The sequence below is a fragment of the Ambystoma mexicanum genome, chromosome 6q (assembly GCF_040938575.1).
Source record: "Ambystoma mexicanum isolate Mex_15411 chromosome 6q, UKY_AmexF1_1, whole genome shotgun sequence".
Taxonomy (NCBI): Eukaryota; Metazoa; Chordata; class Amphibia; order Caudata; family Ambystomatidae; genus Ambystoma; species Ambystoma mexicanum.
The window spans coordinates 667,130,100-667,149,289 of record NC_090937.1 but is presented as its reverse complement, the minus strand read 5'-3'; the positions used below and the strand labels follow the sequence as shown (position 1 = coordinate 667,149,289).

General features: G+C 45.1%; 1 protein-coding gene across 2 annotated transcripts in view; it reads right to left on the bottom strand.

Moving 5' to 3' along the window:
• ANXA5 (annexin A5) overlaps positions 1-19,190 on the bottom strand; it is a 393,243-nt gene that overhangs the window by 86,980 nt on the left and 287,073 nt on the right. For both annotated transcript variants that reach the window (XM_069631165.1, XM_069631166.1), the window contains exon 9: positions 8,746-8,839. In XM_069631165.1, the coding sequence (XP_069487266.1) occupies positions 8,746-8,839 (94 nt within the window). The remainder of the gene's footprint in view (positions 1-8,745; positions 8,840-19,190) is intronic.

The window sequence follows — 19,190 nt, the reverse complement described above, 5'->3', positions numbered from 1 at the left end:
TTCGATGGAAGTCGGGCCTGAAAGCACAGGACTGCATTCAAGATCAGGTAGGGTCTTCTCCCACCTCCCCTCAGTTCAACCCTATGGCCTTCTCCTCACCTTATTGTAATATGTGGCATGCTCTCCGTCCTGCCTTCTTTGCAGGGGTGCGTAGTCTTCAGTGGTCTTGGGCGACCGAGTTACTTCACTGGTGCAAGCCCATTCAAGTGTCTTTAAGGTAAGTCTTATTGCAGCAGTCTTTGTATGTTACTGTCCTTGCCTACCTTGTTAGTTAATTTCTTTTCTTTACCACCATAGGTGAGCAGGAGATTCGGCATGCCGTGCTGGTTGGATTGAGCATGGATGGCGCAAGAAGCACACTACGATTTGTTAAGTAACGCGCCAAGCGCGGCGCTGCTTTGCCTTTTACTTGATAACCTGCGTTTCTTCTCTCCTTACAGGTCGCAATGGTGTTCTCTCTCTACCTTCAGGTTGCTTCATTCAGGTGAGTACGCGGTGTCCCAGAAGAAGCTGACTGCTGGAGGGGCGACCACGAGTAGCAGAAGCAGGGACGAGCATTGGGCGGATACAGGATGGAGTTTGCAGGTAAGAGTCTATTAATGATGTTCTTTTTCTCCTCTGAAAGCTCATTGCTCCGATGATTGCCGGTATCAAGGACACTGGGCACGTTGAGCGTTGCGCTGCAGGCTGCAGAATAACGTGAAGCGTGTTCTGTTGCTTGGGTATGGTTTAAATAGCTTCCCAGCAAACTAGTCCAGGTACAGTAGTCCCATGCTACCACACTCAAAACACTATACCACAGTCTAGTTCGAGCCAGAGGAGCCTGAGAAACTTGGAAAGAAAAACTGCAGCGTTTTCAAACACAATAACGTTGTATTTATGTGTGCGGTAGCTTAAAAAGCTACCGCAAACAAATACGTTTTTGAAGCTGCGGTTTTATTTCTAAGTTTTCCAGGCTCCTCCCGCCCGGAAAACTTAGGGGAAAAAAATGCAGCTAGTGTTTATTTTTATTTAAAAAAAATAGCACTTACCGAGATGCAGCTACAGCTTTTCTGCCTGTAGTCTCCGGTCTCCGTCCTCCGAGTCCCGGCACCAATGAAGGAAAAGCCACCCAGTGGTAGCTTTTGTTTACTACAGCTGGCTGGCTTTTCCTTCATAAGTGCCGCCAAAGCAAGCACAGCGGTGGGCATCCATTTCACAAAATGGACACCCCCATGTGCTTCCCTTTGAGCTTCATTTTCTCAAAATTTTACATAGGGACTTAAAAAAAAAAAACGTGGCAATCGATTTTTTTATTATTGCCCATCTTTTTTTGCAATAAAAATTTTGGACGGACCATTCCTTTAACGGACTGCAATATTGTTACTCTCCAAAAAGTAAAAACCCTGGGAGTCTTTTTGGAACAAACTATAAACATGAAGATGCAGGTTAATAACCTAGTGTCCATCTCCACCTATTTCAGAAGGCTTATTTTTCAGATGCGCCCATTTCGGTCCAAGAAGAGCTGTGCCACATTAGCCAGAGCTAGAATAGGCTCCAAGACTATTGTGGCAGCCTTTTAGTCAGGATCACAAAGGAGACTGCATGAGGCTCCAGGTTATTCAGAAAAGCGCCGTCGGGCAGTAGTTGGTCTCGATAGGAGAGGACATGTGTCTGAGGTCAGATGAAAATTGCACTGACTTCCTATCGAGGCCAGAATTACTTTCCGTTTGCTGGCAACTACACATAATTGCTTGGCCAGAAAGAGTCCCACATATCTCTCAGAAACCCTTCACAAAATATCAGTCATTCGACTACTGAGATCTAATGACTGCAACCTGCTGCTAGTTCCAAGAACTAATTTAGTCATGATTCACAAAAGGTGCTTTCCTTGCAGCCACACCCACTACATGGAACTCTCTCCCTTCCAAACGTAGGGTCACCGATTCTAAAGGCTCAAGACACGTTTCAGGAATGTTCTCCGCCTCTAATGTCTGTCTTTCAGTGTCCCGCCCTGCTTGTGCTTGCTGCGTTTGTTGGATACACGCCCTCATGCCTTAGGGCCATTGGTTGCGCGCTATAAATAATTTTACATAACATACCACTGCATTTAAGGGTTGGCCCAATCATGAGTCGGGCGGAAAGTTAGAGTTCTACCTCCATCTTTTTACTGCAGGTAAAAATCTTTGCCCGTTTTCGGTGCTATTAGTGCTGCACTAATTGCACCGGTGCAAATAGTGCCGAAAACCCCCATTGGGTGTACCCAATGGGGAAATGGGGATTTACTGCCATACAGCTACTCGTAATCCGGCAATAATGGCGCCTGACCTAACAGTAATTTACGTTGGCAGAGGCTATGAGGCCCAAAGTCATTCGAGGATCAGTTTTATTCCCCTAGATGGGCACTGCATGCAGTATCCCGACGGGTTTGCAGTTTATGGTTTTATTGGCTCTAGGACAGCAAACCCTTTTTGCACAAGCAATTTCATAAAATGCCCCCATAAGGTTTAATTACAATTTAAAATGTGTTTTTTTCATCCCTGCTGGAGTTTTGGAAATGCAAATGGTTAGTAACCGTTCACACCACTACTATCCCCTTATAGAAAATGGAAAAAACAGGTCATTCATTGCCCTTTTATGCAGTATTCAACTCCATGGGCGAAGGTGGTGATTTTGAAATCCTCACTCACCCCATTTTAAAGATACACCAAGCATCTTCCTGTGCTGCAAAGGATGCGCTAGCGGATCCTATTACAAACGGGACAAAGTTTGTGTTAAATGGGGGAGGAAGGGAAACGTTTCACCTGAAAGTTTAATTACAGGATATTTATGCATGCAGCGTTTCCTGTGAGCAGAATAGAGTAACTAGTGCTGCAGGTGATACACCCATAATTACGCAACAGTAAAAGGAATACTGCAGTTTAAAAAAAAATTACTAAAAATCTGCAGCGCCTCTATCCCGGTCCAAACAAACTGGCCAGCAGGGTTGGGTCGCTCAAAGGGGTTTTGGGATGGTGCCCTCCTTAATTTTCAGGACCCTCTAAGCCCCTAAAGGTAAGACAAAGTAAAAGAATTTGCATTACAGAGCAATTTATATTCCCTCCATAATAATGCAAATGTAAAGGTTTATTTGCAAAGAATCTAACATCTTTTAAATTTGCAAATGCAAAACTTGGTTATGTCCATTATACTGTGCACAGCAATTTTATTTGCGGACATTTGTCCATGTTCACATCCGCGCCTAGCTCTTTGAAAGCATCATGGAGACCATCAATTCAGTCATCCTGCAAAGAATTATTCTGGGCATGAAAGATACTGAAGGCCTCTTCACCCCCACTCGTACATTTTCCTGCATGCCTCGAGCCGGGGTGTGGTCAGAATGATGACCCTGCCCTCCGGCTGATCCACAAACAGGAATTTAGGTATTCTCCTTACAATTGGCTCTCTTACTCAAACGTGCTGATGCCTGAAGGAGATCACTGCAACCGCCCAAGTGCATTATTAAAAGAAAAGGAAATGTTAAGTATGCAGGCTGTGTGAGAGTTTATTTGAAATGGGTGTGTGCGAGTGACAATATCTAAAAACCAGCATGCGCATTTTTAAATATGGGGACGGGAGGCATTTGTGCACTCACGAAACACACGTTTTATTACTGTGATATAGTATATGACGCTGGCGTCAAGGACAAGTCAAGAAAAGTGTTCCCACAGGGCCTTACTGGCCTACAATGGTGCAGCCAGCCTGGACCTTTTCTTACTGCAGCGTGGCATTTTTTAATGGCATCAAGGCCAAACCCAATAGGACTGGTTAGGTAAGGATTGATGCAGTCACACTGAGTCTATAGAGCACTTATCTGCTTGGTATTAGGTAACCCACCTTTTGGTATAGGTCTGTACTACACAAGTTGGTAGTTTCACTGAACAGCCACACCTAACTCAAGAGGGGTAAATGTGAGCTGTAGCAATGAAATTTGCCAATACAAATAACCAAGAAACACTCAAGGTTTCAGTTATAAATTATTTATTGAACAAGTTTTAAATAAGCATTCGTTGAAAAGGCAATTCATGTAACAAAAATACTTTTCAGAATCAGAAAAAGTTAATGGATACTCTTTGGATATGCTTCTTACACAATTCCTACACCCTGAAGTGACTTTAATCACAAAGACGGTAATGGCATTTGTGAATCACACTAGGAATGATTTAAGGAAGGAAAAAGGTTAAAAAGGTTCTCAGTATATGTGAGGACAACTAAATCTTGCAATGAATGCTAGACAAGCCTTTCCCAGCAATAACAGTCTAAAACAAGTTACCACCTATGAGGGACAGCAAGATCAAAGTCAATGGGCTAGAAGAGTCTGCAGAAAGCCAGGATAACATCAATTTGAAACAGTATATGGAGCTGAGGCACTTCTTGTAAGGTCTTGCTGAAAGGTAGAGAGTTTGTAAAAATCACCTGTAGGGTCGCAGGCCGTTATGCCTGTGAAAAGCAGAGTTTGAATCAACTCTAAGGTAAGCCACTGCAATTCCCAACTGAGAAAAGCACAGCTAAACGACAAGGTGTTAAGTACCCCAAGTCTAACCAGTACCTCTGGTTTGAAGAAAAGTGGTCCTGCTGGATTCTGTCCTGTTACAGCGGTGCAGACCCCATGTTCCTGAGCCTCAGTCATGGGGACAAGAGGGAGGACGTCCGATGGCTCCTGCAGTGGTAGTTTGGAGGTCACCGGCAGCTATGGGCTCTTTTCAGTTCAGCGGCACTTTGCGGTTTCAGCGCCAAGTAACAGCACTATTGTGGATCTTGGATACCGGTTGGGCTTCCTTCACTCATTTGGTCCTGCACTCTGGTGAGGGTACTCAAGCTCTTGCCGTCCTGCTCCTGGAGGCTCCTTGGGAGACTACTGGAGCTTTGCCAGATTTCAGACGTTGCACTGGATACAGATTTTCGACACCTGGCACTCGGTGCTTGCAGCAGCAAAGTAAAGCCAGTCAGGGAGGATGGTCCAGTGGAGTACGTCTCAGGGTTAGTTGATACCACTAACCCAAGGGAAGACGTCGCCCCTTCCGAAGATTCTCTGTCGAACTGAAAAGGGAGTTTCAGCACAGCAGCAGGGCTTCACCGGGAAATCCAAAGGTCCAGGAGTTGTAGCATGCGTCTCTTCCAAGTTCTTCGGATTCCTTCGTCCAGTGATCCACTGTGCCTTCCAAGCCAAAAAGCGTTGCCTTTATGCAGGTTTCTCTCATTCTTTCCAGCCTCGCTGTCAATCACACAGCAGGGTGGCTTGTCCTTGCCAGACAGTCAGCCGGCCAATCACCTTTTGGGCGATTCCCCTTAACATTGTGCAATTAACATTGGCTGTCTTGGCCCCCTGAGAGACTCCTCTTTACCTCGGACTGTTTGGCCTTTCCCTCCAGGAAAGTGTTAATTTACTCTGCATTGGAACGTTTTAAAAGTACTGACCCGTTTGTGAATTATTTGTTAACCTTTGTTGTATTCCTCTATTCTATCTTTTGCATCAAACTCAGCATTGCTCTAAATGTACCAGTGATTAATCAATGTCCACAGTGTCCTAGCTATTTAAGTCACCCAAGGGTGTAGGAAGTGTCTGTGTGCCATCCCCAATGGGTATCATCTGATTGAGAGAAAGTGTTTTAAAGTGCATTTTAATTGTTACATGTATTGCTACCTTCTGAAGAAGGCTTATACAGCTGACCGAAATAAATTGTTTTATCAGGAAACCTTGGGTGTAAGTGTTTTTTTGAATAACTGCTACTGTGAAACTGTCACACCATTACTGCTCACATCGATGCCTCTCGAGATAAGCCTGGCTGCTCAGCCACACTACAAACTTGTGTAGTTCAGACTTATACCAAAGGTTGGGTCGCTATTGCCAGAAGGTCAAGGTTATTGTAGTGCACCCAAAGAGTACTGCATACAGTCTTGCCTAACAGTAAGTAAAGTCAATTTCACTTTACTATTCTTGGGAACAGAATGTAAAATGCATCATTTCAACCTTCTCAAATTCATAGGAACCCTGGCAATGGGGAACCGAACTTTTGGTGCAAGTCTGTACTACTCAGCTTGGTAGCGTGAGAGGGGTCAATGTGAGCAGTAGGGGAGTTAAACAGATTCACAGTGACAAGTATTCAAATAAACTCTAGATTAAACAATTATTAATTTAACAGTCAGTTTGAGTAAGCCTTCTTCAGAAGGGGCAATATAATAGTAACACAAATACACTCAAAAATACACTCTTGGTTTCTCTAAATCAGCAAGTACCCATTTGGGATGGCGCACACACACACTTCCTACACCCTCAGGTGACAAATAACTAGGACACTTGACATTTATATATCACTGTTGCATTTAGAGCAATACTAGGAGTATGTCAAATAAAAAGGTTATTAGAACAAAACAAGAGATCTCACAAATATTCTGAAGCAGGTAAATACTTCTGATAACCCCCCCAATGCAAAGCAAGTGAACGCCTTCCTGGAAGGGAGACAAAACACATTCAGAGGGAAGAAGAGTCATTCAGGGAGCCAGGCCAAAGTCAATTGGACAAAAGTCTAGGTGAGCTGAAGCAATTCTTGCAGGTAGGTAAAAGTCTTGCAATGTTAGAAGTCTTTGTAGAAAAGAAGAAATCAGAGCAGGGCCTCAAGCCGATTAGGCTTGTGAGGTAAAGAAGCCGTTGCAACTCTACAGAAGCAACCAAGACAAGTCACAACTGAGAACAAGTGAGGTTACACAACAAGAGGTAAGTTCTTAGACTTTACAGTACCTTTGGTTTACAGTACCTTTGGTTAGAAGATAAACAGTTACAGCTGGCTTCTGTTGCTGTGCAGATCCTGTATTCCTGGGCCTCAGTCATGGGGACAAGAGGGAGGACGTCTGGAGGACTCCTGCACTGCAACGGGTCAGTTGGTGACAGAAAAGAACCAACTTCCATAGTTTCAGCTCCTCGCGTCTCAGCAAACAGCACCACCGCAGACTCTTGGCCTTTGAGATGGGCGTTTCTTACATCTGGGTGCAGCACTCTGTTGAAGTGGCTCAGACTTGGTCAGTCCTTCCTGGGAGTCCGGAGGATCTTCCTGGAGCTCTTGGCCAGCTTAAAAGCAACGCACGCAATCTGGTGCTCCTCTCCATGGCTATTCGGCAACTGCAGTGGAAATACAACCAGCTTCGAGAGGATGACCAGGTGGCTTACTTTGAAGTGGATTGGTCCCACCAACTCAAGGGGAGAAGACGTCCTTGCAAGGCGTCTCTAGTCGAGATGAATTCAGAGCTTCAGCACAGCAGCAGGGCTTCACCTGGCAAACCAACGGTCCAGGAGTTGCAGCAGGCATCTCTTTCAAGTTCTTCGGATTCCTTTGTCCAGTGGTCAACTGACTTCCAAGCCAAAAAGTCAGTCTTTTATGCAGGTTTCTCCCATTCATTCCAGTCATCCTGCAGGCCAATCACCTAAGAGTGCATTCCTGTCTCATAGGAGACTAAGCACAGGAAGTTTCGGGCACCTTCCTCGCTTCCTGCCCCCGCCAGACACCCTGGAACCAGAGGCGGACTTCACTTGTGAATCCCGCCAAAGACAAAACGAACAAAGGGACCAAACATGGTTTGGCACACAGAGTAAATCTCAAGAATTACCTTTCCGCAAAGAAATGGTGAAAAAAAGACAGGAGTCATTTTTACAAAAATGGCAACCTTGGGAGCTTTACTGCAGCTGAAAATGCAGCCCTCTGTAAAATCAAACCACAGTAGTTAAAAGTAAACCACTGCCAACAGCCATTCGTTGAGGAAAGGGTAACAAAAAATGTTACATGAGAAGCTAGACAAAGGAGATACTAAGTAACCCCTCCAGCACTCTATTGTAAGATAGTGTGTGCTGGGTCTAGAAAGTTAACAAATGTAAGTAAAGTCAATTTCACTTTAGAAACAGTAGTTTATCCAAGAGAAGGTATTTAAACCTTGGGGACATCTGGAAGACTTCCCTGCGCCACTGCACTGAAGGTGCTGTGTGACCGTGTTCAAATCATAACAAAAATATAGAGAGTGGGAAAAAGGGTCTCACTCTCTCCAGGTTAAGAATTCAAGTCCTCAAAATCCAGCAAAGTTGCTGGGGGTCTCCAAGGTATGGAGGAGTTAGCACTTTTCTGAGAATTCCTCCCAAAAGTGTGCCTTCCCCAAAGTCTCACCCCTGCCCACCTGCAGTTTGATCCAAGATGCTCAATTAATGCTTACCCAGCCATTGTCTTTCTGTGGCTTGTATCTGCTTAGAATCACGTGGCTACTGGGTGATGGGAAGCATTTCATTTAAAATTAAAGTAGTTTATACTTTTTTTTGTATCACAGAATACAGATTCTGAAGGGGAAATTAGGCATTACTTACCAGTAGTTAATCTCAAACAGAATCTATAAACGACTGAATTTATATCTAGTATCAATCATCTAGGCTCACAGGTACCAGCCTTGTGGGTACAATTAAACAATTCGATTAGACCTTATGGCAAATGTAACAAAGTTAATCTACAATACATGGCTGCTTGTCTGAGGATGAGATGACACTAAATACATTTGCTTTTGTTCCTCTAGTGTTTGCTGGCATGTTAAACATGCAGTGGGTAAAAGAAAGATTGAAATAGTTGCAATTTTTCACATCAGATCAGCGACCTATTGTGCATGGAGTGGAAAAATGAAAGTTCCATTTGTTTGTGATTAACAAAGCTAAAGCTCAAGGTCGAATATTGCGCTCATCCGCCAACTGCTGCTTACCTCTTCTCAAGTGACTTATACTTTTACTCCCCATTATACGGATAAACTTTTCTTCATCTGTACCCCACTTATTTTCCCCTGCATCGAACAAATCCTGTAAACATTTGGAAAGAAGAATAAAGCTATTGACATCTTGCATATCTGTTGACATCAGAAAAGGCTCATGAAAGCCTTTCTACAAGTTTCTTCAAATTCAAAAAGGCTTTTTTGATACATTGTGGTTTGTATTAGCATGCCCTAAATAGACAAACCTACTAAATACCTTCCCATACAAGTCATTGTTTTTGCCTATGCTTTCTCACTCGGTCATCCCACCTCTTTTTTGATTTAGTGTGGGATGGAGAACTATTTTTAAGAGAGTTCTGTAGAATGAAGGACCCTTCTTCTAGAGCATCTTAAAAATCCCCCCCTTATTTATTTAAGCCAAACCACATTATGAGGTACGCTTTAGTAGGGAGATGTATTATGGTGCTTCAGCCCTCCCTTCTCCTATTGAGACCCCCAGAACTTTTTGCTGGACTTGTGGACCTTTTTCTTTTAACCCTGACTGAGTGCAGACTTTTTCGACTCATTCTTATGGGCTTTGGAACTATTTGTTGTGTCCTACCTTGTTAGGGAGAATCCTCTGCAGTTCCCTTGGGGAACACTGCAAAAAGATTAAGACTACAGGAGCAGCAGTAAACCCAATTGGTAGCAGTCTGCACCACCCATATTTACCAGTTAGCTGTGGCTGATCAGTCAGACTTCTCTCAAGAAGAGTAGGGCAGTATGCAGAGTTTACACAATAGGGTCAAAACACAGAGCAAACAAACACTGACCAGAGCTTTGTATAAAAAGTATATGGTTATTTATTTAAAACATACTTTAAATAATACACTAGAACTCTCAATAAAAAGTAATCTAAAACACAGTCAGGTAAGTAAACACACCTCCCTTGATAGCTATCAGACAAGTCAGGGTTAAAGCACAACTATTTGTTAAGACAGAAGCGAGTGCTTAACCTAGATGGCACTCCAATAGTTTAGGTTAAAAAGGGAGAGAAAAGGCAGAGCATAAAATAAAACAGTTCCCAACACTTTTAAGAGTTCAGAACAAGGGGAGAAAGGCAGGTTCTACTGTAGAGCCAAAGTTCATAGGCTAGGCCCACTTTAAACGTAGCAAAGCGAAATGTGCCCAGGATCACACGGTTTAAAGTGCACTGAAAGTCTTTGCAGAGTGTTTAAAAGAGGTTAGGGTGAGTCAAAAGATTTAGTTAGAAGGCCTGGAGTCCACCCAGTTTAGAAGCCAAGGATTTAAGGGTCACCTTTAGCAATCTGTAAAGGAAGCTCCAGCGGGGGCAGTTCCTGGCAGTGGTTGAGGTTCGTGGTTCCGACCAGGGGAAGAGAAGATCTCGTCGAGGAGGAAACAGAGTCGCTGCACTGCACAGGGATGAAACCAGCCGCGGAGTTCCCGATTAAAAGGTGCGGTCCTTTTATTTGCGGTCAAAAGTGGTGAGCTTCGCTATCCGGCCGCCGGGGTGCTTGGCACGGGCTATTCGACCAAGGGCCGTCTTTGGAAAGCGAAAAAGGGTGAACTGCTTGGTCCCACCAGCTCAGAGGAAGAAGACTTGTCCAACAGAAGATCTTCTCTTGTCGTCGGGAAAGTGGTGAGGTAGCGGCAGCAGGGCTTCACCAATTGAGTCGTCGTTGCAGATGGCTCAGCTTCGTCCCTCTTCTGATTCTTAGGTCCTGTGGTGACTTCTGAAGTTCCAGTCCCAAAGCCCAAAGGCCTTGCTTTTATGCAGAAAAAATCCCATTATCAACCTAGCTGTCAATCACACATGTGAAGTGGTGAGCCGGGTGGCTCACCACTCGGCCAATCAGAGTAGTGTGACTTGGGTTGCTAAGGCAACGCAGTCCAGGGTGCCAATTCCCCCTCGACCCTTCCTGTGCAACCCAGACAGTGTGGCACCATTTGGAGGGCTTCTGTGGAGAAGCCTGCCAAAATAGTGGAACAAAGGGCTCGACCTTGGTCAGAGTTACAGAGACGGACACAAACGCCATTTTAGAATCGAGTTCTGGCAAAAATACCCAACCAGTGATTTAATATTAAATAAACCGGCAGTATCTTTACCATTGCACCAAAAAGTGGTGCGATCCCATAAAGAATATTCCGGTGGAATATTTTGCACGGTAACCACTGCCACCAGCCAGAAACTCGACAAGGGGGGGACTGGACAGTGCCCCCTTGAAAACAGACCCAGGGGCAATCGAATTACCCCTTACCAGTACTTCAACAATATGATGGTTTGTACTGGTTCTGTTCACAATTTTGTACTAGTAAAGCCAATGGTGACTTTACATGCCCTGGGAGACAGTAGTCAGTCCCAGGGTATGGAGTCTATGTTTGGGGGTCACTATGACACCCCTGTTACTGCACGGAGGGTGTTGTGTACCACACATACAGAAAAACAGATGATACCCTATGGAGTAAAAAGAAACCCCATAGCCCATAAGCACATAACAAATCAAAGACATACCTCAAATCAAATATCTCAAGAGTGGGAGTAAAAGAGTCTCACTCTTAGCAGGAGAAAAAAAACAAACACCAAAAATCCAGCAAAGCTGCTGGAGGACTCACTAGGTTTGGGAAATTAGCCTTATAAGAGAATTCTCCATAACATACCTGCCCTATGGAGTCTGTCTGCTCCATAACTCTTGAAGGCATCTGTTTTTTTACTACTGCAGCACACAGTTCGTTATGGGCAGTGTTGCTGGTGACCATTTGGGGCCTGCTTTAAGATTTTGCCTATATCCTCAAGTAAACTACAGTTCTTATACTTCGTATATCTCCCAAAACTGTATAGCCTAAAAGATTGGCACACACCTAAAATCTTGATGCGCTTAGAAAAATGTTCTCAAATAGTGTTCAAAAGAGAAATCCCAGCAACTCAAGAGGAGTCACCTTTGGAAAGCACAAGCTGTAAGGCCAATGCAAGCATGTTGAGGTTAACTTAGTGCAGGGTTAAATCGCACGCCCAAAGATAGGAAGCACCACAACTGGCAAAAGGATAAAATACACCAAGCCCCACAGTACCTTGAAAATGAAGTGTTCCAGCTGGTTGCCTTCAGGATGCAATAAAGTAGCCCCTTGTACCTGGTCCTTGGTCTTGGTGACGAAAGGGAGGATGTCTGGCGCACTCCTGCAGCAGCACTCAAGAGGGGTACTCCGCGGCAATGGATTTCCATTCATGCAGCAGCGCTTTGTGGTTTTGGAACCTTTTTCTCAGCACAAATGAAGAACGAAATGCTCTGGTTAGGATTTCCTTGATCCCTCGGTCCTGGACTCTGGATTCCGATGTGTTACTTCTGTAGGGTCCTCTGGATGCCCACAAGGAGTTGGCCGGATTGGCACTTCGGAAGACAATGCACTCACAGGTGGTCGAGGTACCCCGGGTATTGGGCTTCTGCAGCCTTGGAAAGTCACAGCAAGTCGGGGTTGCGCCAAAATAGAGTTTGTTGCATGGCTAGTTGGTCCCACCAGCCTAAGGAAGGAAGTTGTCCTTTACGGGTCTTCCCTGTCGATTCGAAAACTGGGTCAGCAAAGCTGCAGGGCTTCACTGGGCACTTTGCGGTCCAGGAGGGTGCTGCTGGCGTCTCTAGTCAGACAGGGTCCATTTTGGGAAAATGGTCACCTTATGTGAGCATTAAATTGAGGTATCAGCCTGCAGATGCATGTCATTAGGTAGTATAAAAAAAAAAAATGCCGCCAGCCATTCAAGTTAGTGTAACAAAATGTTACATGAGGAATGGGTTCAAGGAATTACTAGGTAACACACCCACCCCCCCTCCCTCCCCACCTAGGGTGGTGTGTGCTGGACCCATAAAGTAAAAGACAGGGGTCACCTTACTATTCTTGAGAACAGGTCACCCAAGAAAATGTATTTAAACATTAAGAGAAGTCCAAAGGACTTCTCAGTGACACTGCACAAAAGATGCTGTTTGTCACTATGCAAAAACAGATGCCTATGGAGTTTACCAGACTCCCTAAAACAGTAAGGAACATAGAAAATCATAATCAGAAAAACAGAGTGATAAAAAGGTCCCACTCACTCAGGAGTAAAAATTCAAAAGCCCTGAATCCAGCAAAATATCTGGGGGTCTCCAAGGATAAAGGGAATTGGCACAGAAATGAAAATTCTCCTTAACGTTCACGGTTACATTTGTAGCAATGCTAGAAAGGGAAAATACAAGGTTATCGTATTAAACTGCGCACTCATGCGGGCTTATGCGGTAATGCGTTTGCTCTGCAAAACACATAGAAAAGTCACATAAGGGAGGAAAATATGTGGTTAATTCAACATGAGCTTAGTTCAAGGTTCTAGAGACGGTTTCTTCGCTAGGCAAGTCGTTAAGTCAAAAAATGCAACCCTAGCTAAAGGCATTTTGGATAGAGCTTGAAGTTGTGGCAAACAGCGAATAATGAAGAGTTCCTGCAGATTCCTTCGTGTCTAAAGTTATTGAAGCAGCAAGACAGCAACTAACAAAGGAGCCCCAAAAATAAACTCGAGAAGCAGACACAAGCAGCAACTTGGGTCAGAGGTAAGAGGGGGTTGCCCTGGACACCTCTAAGTGCACTCAAACGCTCTGGAGTGAAGTCTTACAATCAGGTAAGCAATACCTTTTTCTCCACAGTACCCATAGTTTGAAGAAAGCGTTTGTGTTGGCTTCTCCGCAATGTGGCAGCTCTGGAACAGACCTCCAGATTCATTGGTCTGGTGACGAAAGGCAGGACATTGGACACTCTTCCAGCAGCAGTCTCATGTCCCAAGGGAGGACCTATAGCCAGACACTGGTGTTGGCACCTTTTCAGCAGCACCAAAGGGGATAGATTGCCTGGCCCATCTTCGTATCCTGCAGTCCCACACTTTTTGTACTACTTAGTGAGATGTATCTGCAGGCTGGTACGTCAGCTGCAGTTCTGCACACAAGTGTGACCATTTCCCCAAAACGGCCCCAGTCTTTTTCACCATTTCTGGTTAGTTCCCTTCTTCTGGGCTTTTACTCTGTTTGCATCAGGTTTGAGTCCTTTGTGTAGTTTGCCTTTGGCGGGCCTCAGCCCTGAAGCCCACCCAGGCTCCAGTGTGTCTGGAAAAGGCAGGAAGTGAGGGAGGGTCCCGCTCCATCCCCGTCCTTTGTCTCTAGGTGTGCCTGAGTGAAACCAGCTCCAATTGGCTGGACTCTCCTGGACAGCGAAGTGCCTGGTGACCACCCTGCAGCTCTGCTGACAGGGAAGAGAGAATTCTCCGAAATGTGCCAATTCCCTTCACCTTGGAGACCCCCAGCAACTTTGCTGGATTTTGAGGACTTGATTTTCTTTAACCTGGAGAGAGCGAGACCCTTTTTCCCCACTATTGTGTTTTTAAAGTGATTTTTAACTCTGTCTTTTTGTTGTGGAGTCTGACAAACTCCATAGGCATCATCTTTTACATTGTGACACAGCACCTTCAGTGCAGTGACGCATGAAAGTCGTCCAGATTTCCCCAAGGTTGAAATACCTTATCTGGGATATACTACTGTTTCCCAGAGCAGTAAAGTGAAATTGACTTTACTTACATTTGTAACTTTCTAGACCCAGCACACACTATCTTACAATAGGCTGCTGGAGGGGTTACCTAGTATCCCCTTTGTCTAGCTTTTTATGTAACATTTTTATGTTACCCCTTTCTCATTGAATGGCTGGTGGCAGTGGTTTTGTTGCAACTACTGTGGAGTGCATTTACCATGGGCTGCTTTAGCAGCTGCAAAGCCCCCAAGGGTGCCATTTTTGTCAAAATGGCCTGGTCTTTTTTTCCATTTCTTTGTGGAAATGTCCTTCTTGAGATTTACTCAATGCGCCAAACCAGGTTTGGTCCCATTATTCGCTTTGCCTTTGGCAGGATTCAGGAGTGAAGCCCCCATCTGGCTCCAGGGTGTCTGCGGTAGGCAGCAAGTGAGGGACGGAGGGAGGGAGGTGGCCGAAACTCCCTGTGCTTAATCTCCTAGGAGACCCAAATGACCTTTGTGGCGATTAGCCAGCTGGAAATCGTATAGCCAGGTAGAGGAACACCAGATTGTGTGCGTTGCTTTTAAGTTGGCCAAGAGCTCCAGGAAGATCCTCCGGACTCCCAGAAAGCAGGACTGACCAAGCCCGAGCCCCCTCAACAGAGTGTGGGACCCCAGAAACAAGGACAGTCCGTATTGACAGCCAAGAACTGCAGTGTTGCTATTTGCGGTAGACGCGAGGAGCTGAAAAACTGAAGACGTTTTCCAGGTGCAAGTTTTGACCGTCCCAACGCAGTGCAGAGTCCCCAGATGTCCTCCCTTTTGTAACCACAACGGAGGCTCAGGAACAGTGAGATATGCAGAGCTTCACAGGAACAGTAGTCATCTGCTGCACCTTTTCTTCATTTCTAAGGTACTGTAAAAAGTCTGAGAGAACTTGCCTCTCACTGTAGTTGCTTGCATCTTCTACTACTCACAAGTCTAATCAGCTTGTGGCCCTACATTTGATTCTTCTTTTCATCAAAGACTCCTAAGCACTTGTGCAAAGATTTTTCCACTTACCTACCAGAAGTGCTTCATTTTATAGAAGACTTATGCCCATTGACTTTGGCTTAGCCTATTGTACTGAATGGGTTTATAGTGATTCCCTCGAAAATAAAAGGATCGACTACAAACAGTCGAATGCCAAAGCATCGACAACCTATATTTCACATGTAAAAGTGCAATTCCATCTAACCAGTTCATCGACAATATACATGGACTGGTTTCTATGGCAATGCACTTTTACATGTAAAAAGTAGCATGTCCATGCTTTTTTCCCAAACATGGCGCTGTCCAGTGCTGAAATTTCAATTTTATTTTATATTGGGGGTTCCCCCCACAGCCCTGCCACCCACCAAGCTCCCCACCAACCCTAGCTCCAATGTAACCCTAAGCCCAACTCTGTCCCCAGCCGTAACTCCAATGTAACCCTTAATCTAACCCTTAATCTAACCCTAACCCTAGCCCTAATCTAACCCCTAATCTTAACATTACATTTTGACCAAACCATCGAATTTTATTCAACGAAATGGCCATTCGATGGAAAAAATGTGATTGTTTGGCGTTAGATGGAATGACTGGATACCTACTGAATGACTCTTCTTGGAGGATCCAAAAGTATTTGCCTGTTTAAGGACATTTGTGGTCTTTTGTATGTTCTAAATAATATTTTCCTTTGACTTAGTACTATCTGATTCTAAATGCATCAGTGATATATTAATGTCCCCAGCACCCTAGCAATTGAAGTCACCCGAGGGTGTAGGTAGTGTCTGTGGGTCATCCCAAATGGGCATCAACTGATTTAGAGATATTAAGAGTATTTCATGAAGTGCATTTGAGTGTTACTGTTTGAATAAGCCTTCTTCAGAAGGGAGCAATATAAGGAACAAGTTACTTACTTGTAACTTGTTCTCCAGCATGGGTCTGGCATGGATTTACATACTCATGAAAGGACCAGTATCAGTTTCGTTTCTGATCTGTCTTTTAGTAGTAACCAATCACTGGTCTCTGGGTCACACTGCCCCCAGCCAATGACTTCCCTCTCCCCAAGCCCCGCCTCTGGCAGCCATCCTCAAGATTTCTTAGCACGTAAAGTGGCTGTATGACCAAGTGAAGAGCCACAGAGGGGTAGGCAGGAGTGTTTGCATGTGAATCCATGCCAGACCCATGCTGGAGAACAGTTACAAGAACGAGAAAGCATCGGCCATGCTCCTCGGCTGGGGGAACCTGCTGGCGAACCTCGGGTACTTGGAGTTCGTCGCTGTCGCGAAGAGATCGATCTGGGGTTCGCCCCATTGTCGAAGAGTCGATCCACTTGATCCTGGCGTAGTTCCCAATCGTGGCACGAGCGCAGCCCTCTGCTGAGTGAGTCGGCGATGGTGTTTTTTATTCCTGCCATGGTGTTTTTTATTCCTGCCAGATGACGGCACCAGAAACATCCCTTGGGCGATGGCCCAATGTCACAGATCCTGGGCTTCCTTGGATAGGGCAGGGGATCTAGTTCCGCCCTGCTTCCGGATGTAGAACATCGTGGTGGTGTTGTCGGTGAAGATCCTCACCACCTTGCCCTTGAGGGATAGAAGAAAAGACCTGAGGGCCCAGAACACTGTGCGGAGCTCCAAGATGTTGATGTGGAGTGACTTCTCCTCCGGGAGCCAAAGGCCTCTCGCGTGAAGATCTCCGGAGTGCGCTCCCCAACCTTCCAGTGAGGCATCCGTCGTCACGGTCACCTGGTGAGCTGGGGTCTGAAAGTCTGTGCCCACCGACAGATGAGAGCAGGTACCCCACCACCGGATCGCTTGACGGAACGCCTCGTTGAGTGGGATCCTGTCCTCGAGGCTGCCTGTCGACTGGACCCAGCGGGCGTCGAGGAACTCTTGTAAGGGGCGCATCCGAAGTCTGCAAAGGCGCACCAGATAAATGCAGGAGGACATCATCCCGAGGAGGGACTTGATAGATCTTACCCTGGCAATGTCCGTGGCCAGCAGATGCTGCACCTTGCCCAGGATGGTCCTGGTACTTTCATGAGCATGTGAATCCATGCCATGGAGAACTGACTGATAAATTAATAATTGTTTATTCAAGAAACCTTGAGTGTAAGTTTATTTGAATACTTGTAACAAAATCTCTGTGCAACTCCACTACAGCTCACATTGACCCCTCTCGAGATAAGCCTTGCTGCTCAACACGGTACCAAAACTGTAGTACAAGCTTATAACAAAGGTTGGGTTTCCTATACCTGTAATCAACAAGGGTGAATACACTTGCACACCAGAGTAAATAGGATTCACTAGAGGGTACACCGGAAAATAAGTATTTGTTAAATAATTCAAGGTGCGGGGGAGAAGAACACAGCCTTGGTATCTAGGCTGTATATATTCAAAGAACAAGAAGGGAATCCAATGAGGATAGCTACGTCCCCTGCACACTTTCTGTAAGGCCAAACAACGGCCTAATGGAGATTAGATAGACTTATAGCAATTATAGACACTTAATGTCTCATATGTAGACAATTTCCATAAAGAATTCAGTAATAAAAAATTCAATTATAAACTTGTGCTGATAAACAGTTTTTGCTTTTTATTTTTATCTTGGTTGGCCCAACGCGTTTCGAGTTATGTACCCTCTTCATCAGGGGCAGCATCATTCAACAATTAAAGTCTAAAAAAGAAAGATTACATACGACAATATATTAGCATCAATTTAAAGAAACTTATGTGAATCAATTAACATTTACAAGCTACGTTAGAGAGTAGTAAGGCAAACTGTCTCTCTTATTTAGAAAAGGCATCCTGTCATTTGTCCTCATTAGTGACCCAATAATAACTCAGCCTTATAAGTAATGTTTTGAAACAATCCTACAACTCTAACATGGAATACCACTTTATACTAGTATTTGCTCTTTTCAGGCTGAGTTATTATTGGCCTTACAGAAAGTGTGCAGGGGACGTAGCTATCCTCATTGGATTCCCTTCTTGTTCTTTTCCTATACCTGTAGTCAGAGTTGTTTGTAGTGTTCCCAGAGGGTACTGCATGCAAACTTTGCCCAACAAAGACCCATAAAGGACGACTTCCTCCCTTAGGCTGGTGGGAGCAACTAGCCCGGCGACAAACCTCCCTGTCTCTAGGTGTGTCCATCTGGAACTGGTTTCATTTAGCCGGCTCGCTGACCTGGAGGACAGCCACCCTTCTTTGGAATTTACAGTCTAAGGCTGTGAATGAATGGGAACTTCCAACAACCTTGCTTTTTATGCGACTAGACGCAGAGTGGACCAATAGAGGACAACATCTGAAGCAGAAGACAAGAGAAGATGCCAGCAACGCTCTCCTGGACCACGAAATGCCTGGCGAAGCCCTGCAGCCGTGCCAACCCAGTTTTCAAATTGACAGGGAAGACCCATAAAGGACGACTTCCTCCCTTAGGGTGGCGGGACCAACTAGCCTTGAGACAAACTATTTTGGCACAATCCCCAACTTGCTGAGACTTTACAAGTCTGCATAAACCCAATACCAAGTGTACCTCGGCCACTTGTGAGTGCATTGTCTCCTGAAGTCCGAATCCGGCCAGAACTTCGTGGGCATCCAGAGGACCCGACAGAAGCAAGAATCGCTTGTCCAGAGTCCCCTCAGAGTCCAAGACCGAGGGAATCAAGGAAATCCTAACCAGAGATTTTCGTTCTTCATTGGTGCTGAAATAAAGGCGCCAAAACCACAAAGAGCCGCTGAATCGATCGAAATCCATTGCTGCCAAGTCCCCCTCTCGAATGCTGCCACAGGAGCCTTCCAGATGCCCGTTCTCCCTTTTGTCACCACGACCGAGGACCTTAGAACATGGGTCTACTGAATTGCTCGTTATATCAATGGTATGACCTCAAAGCACTG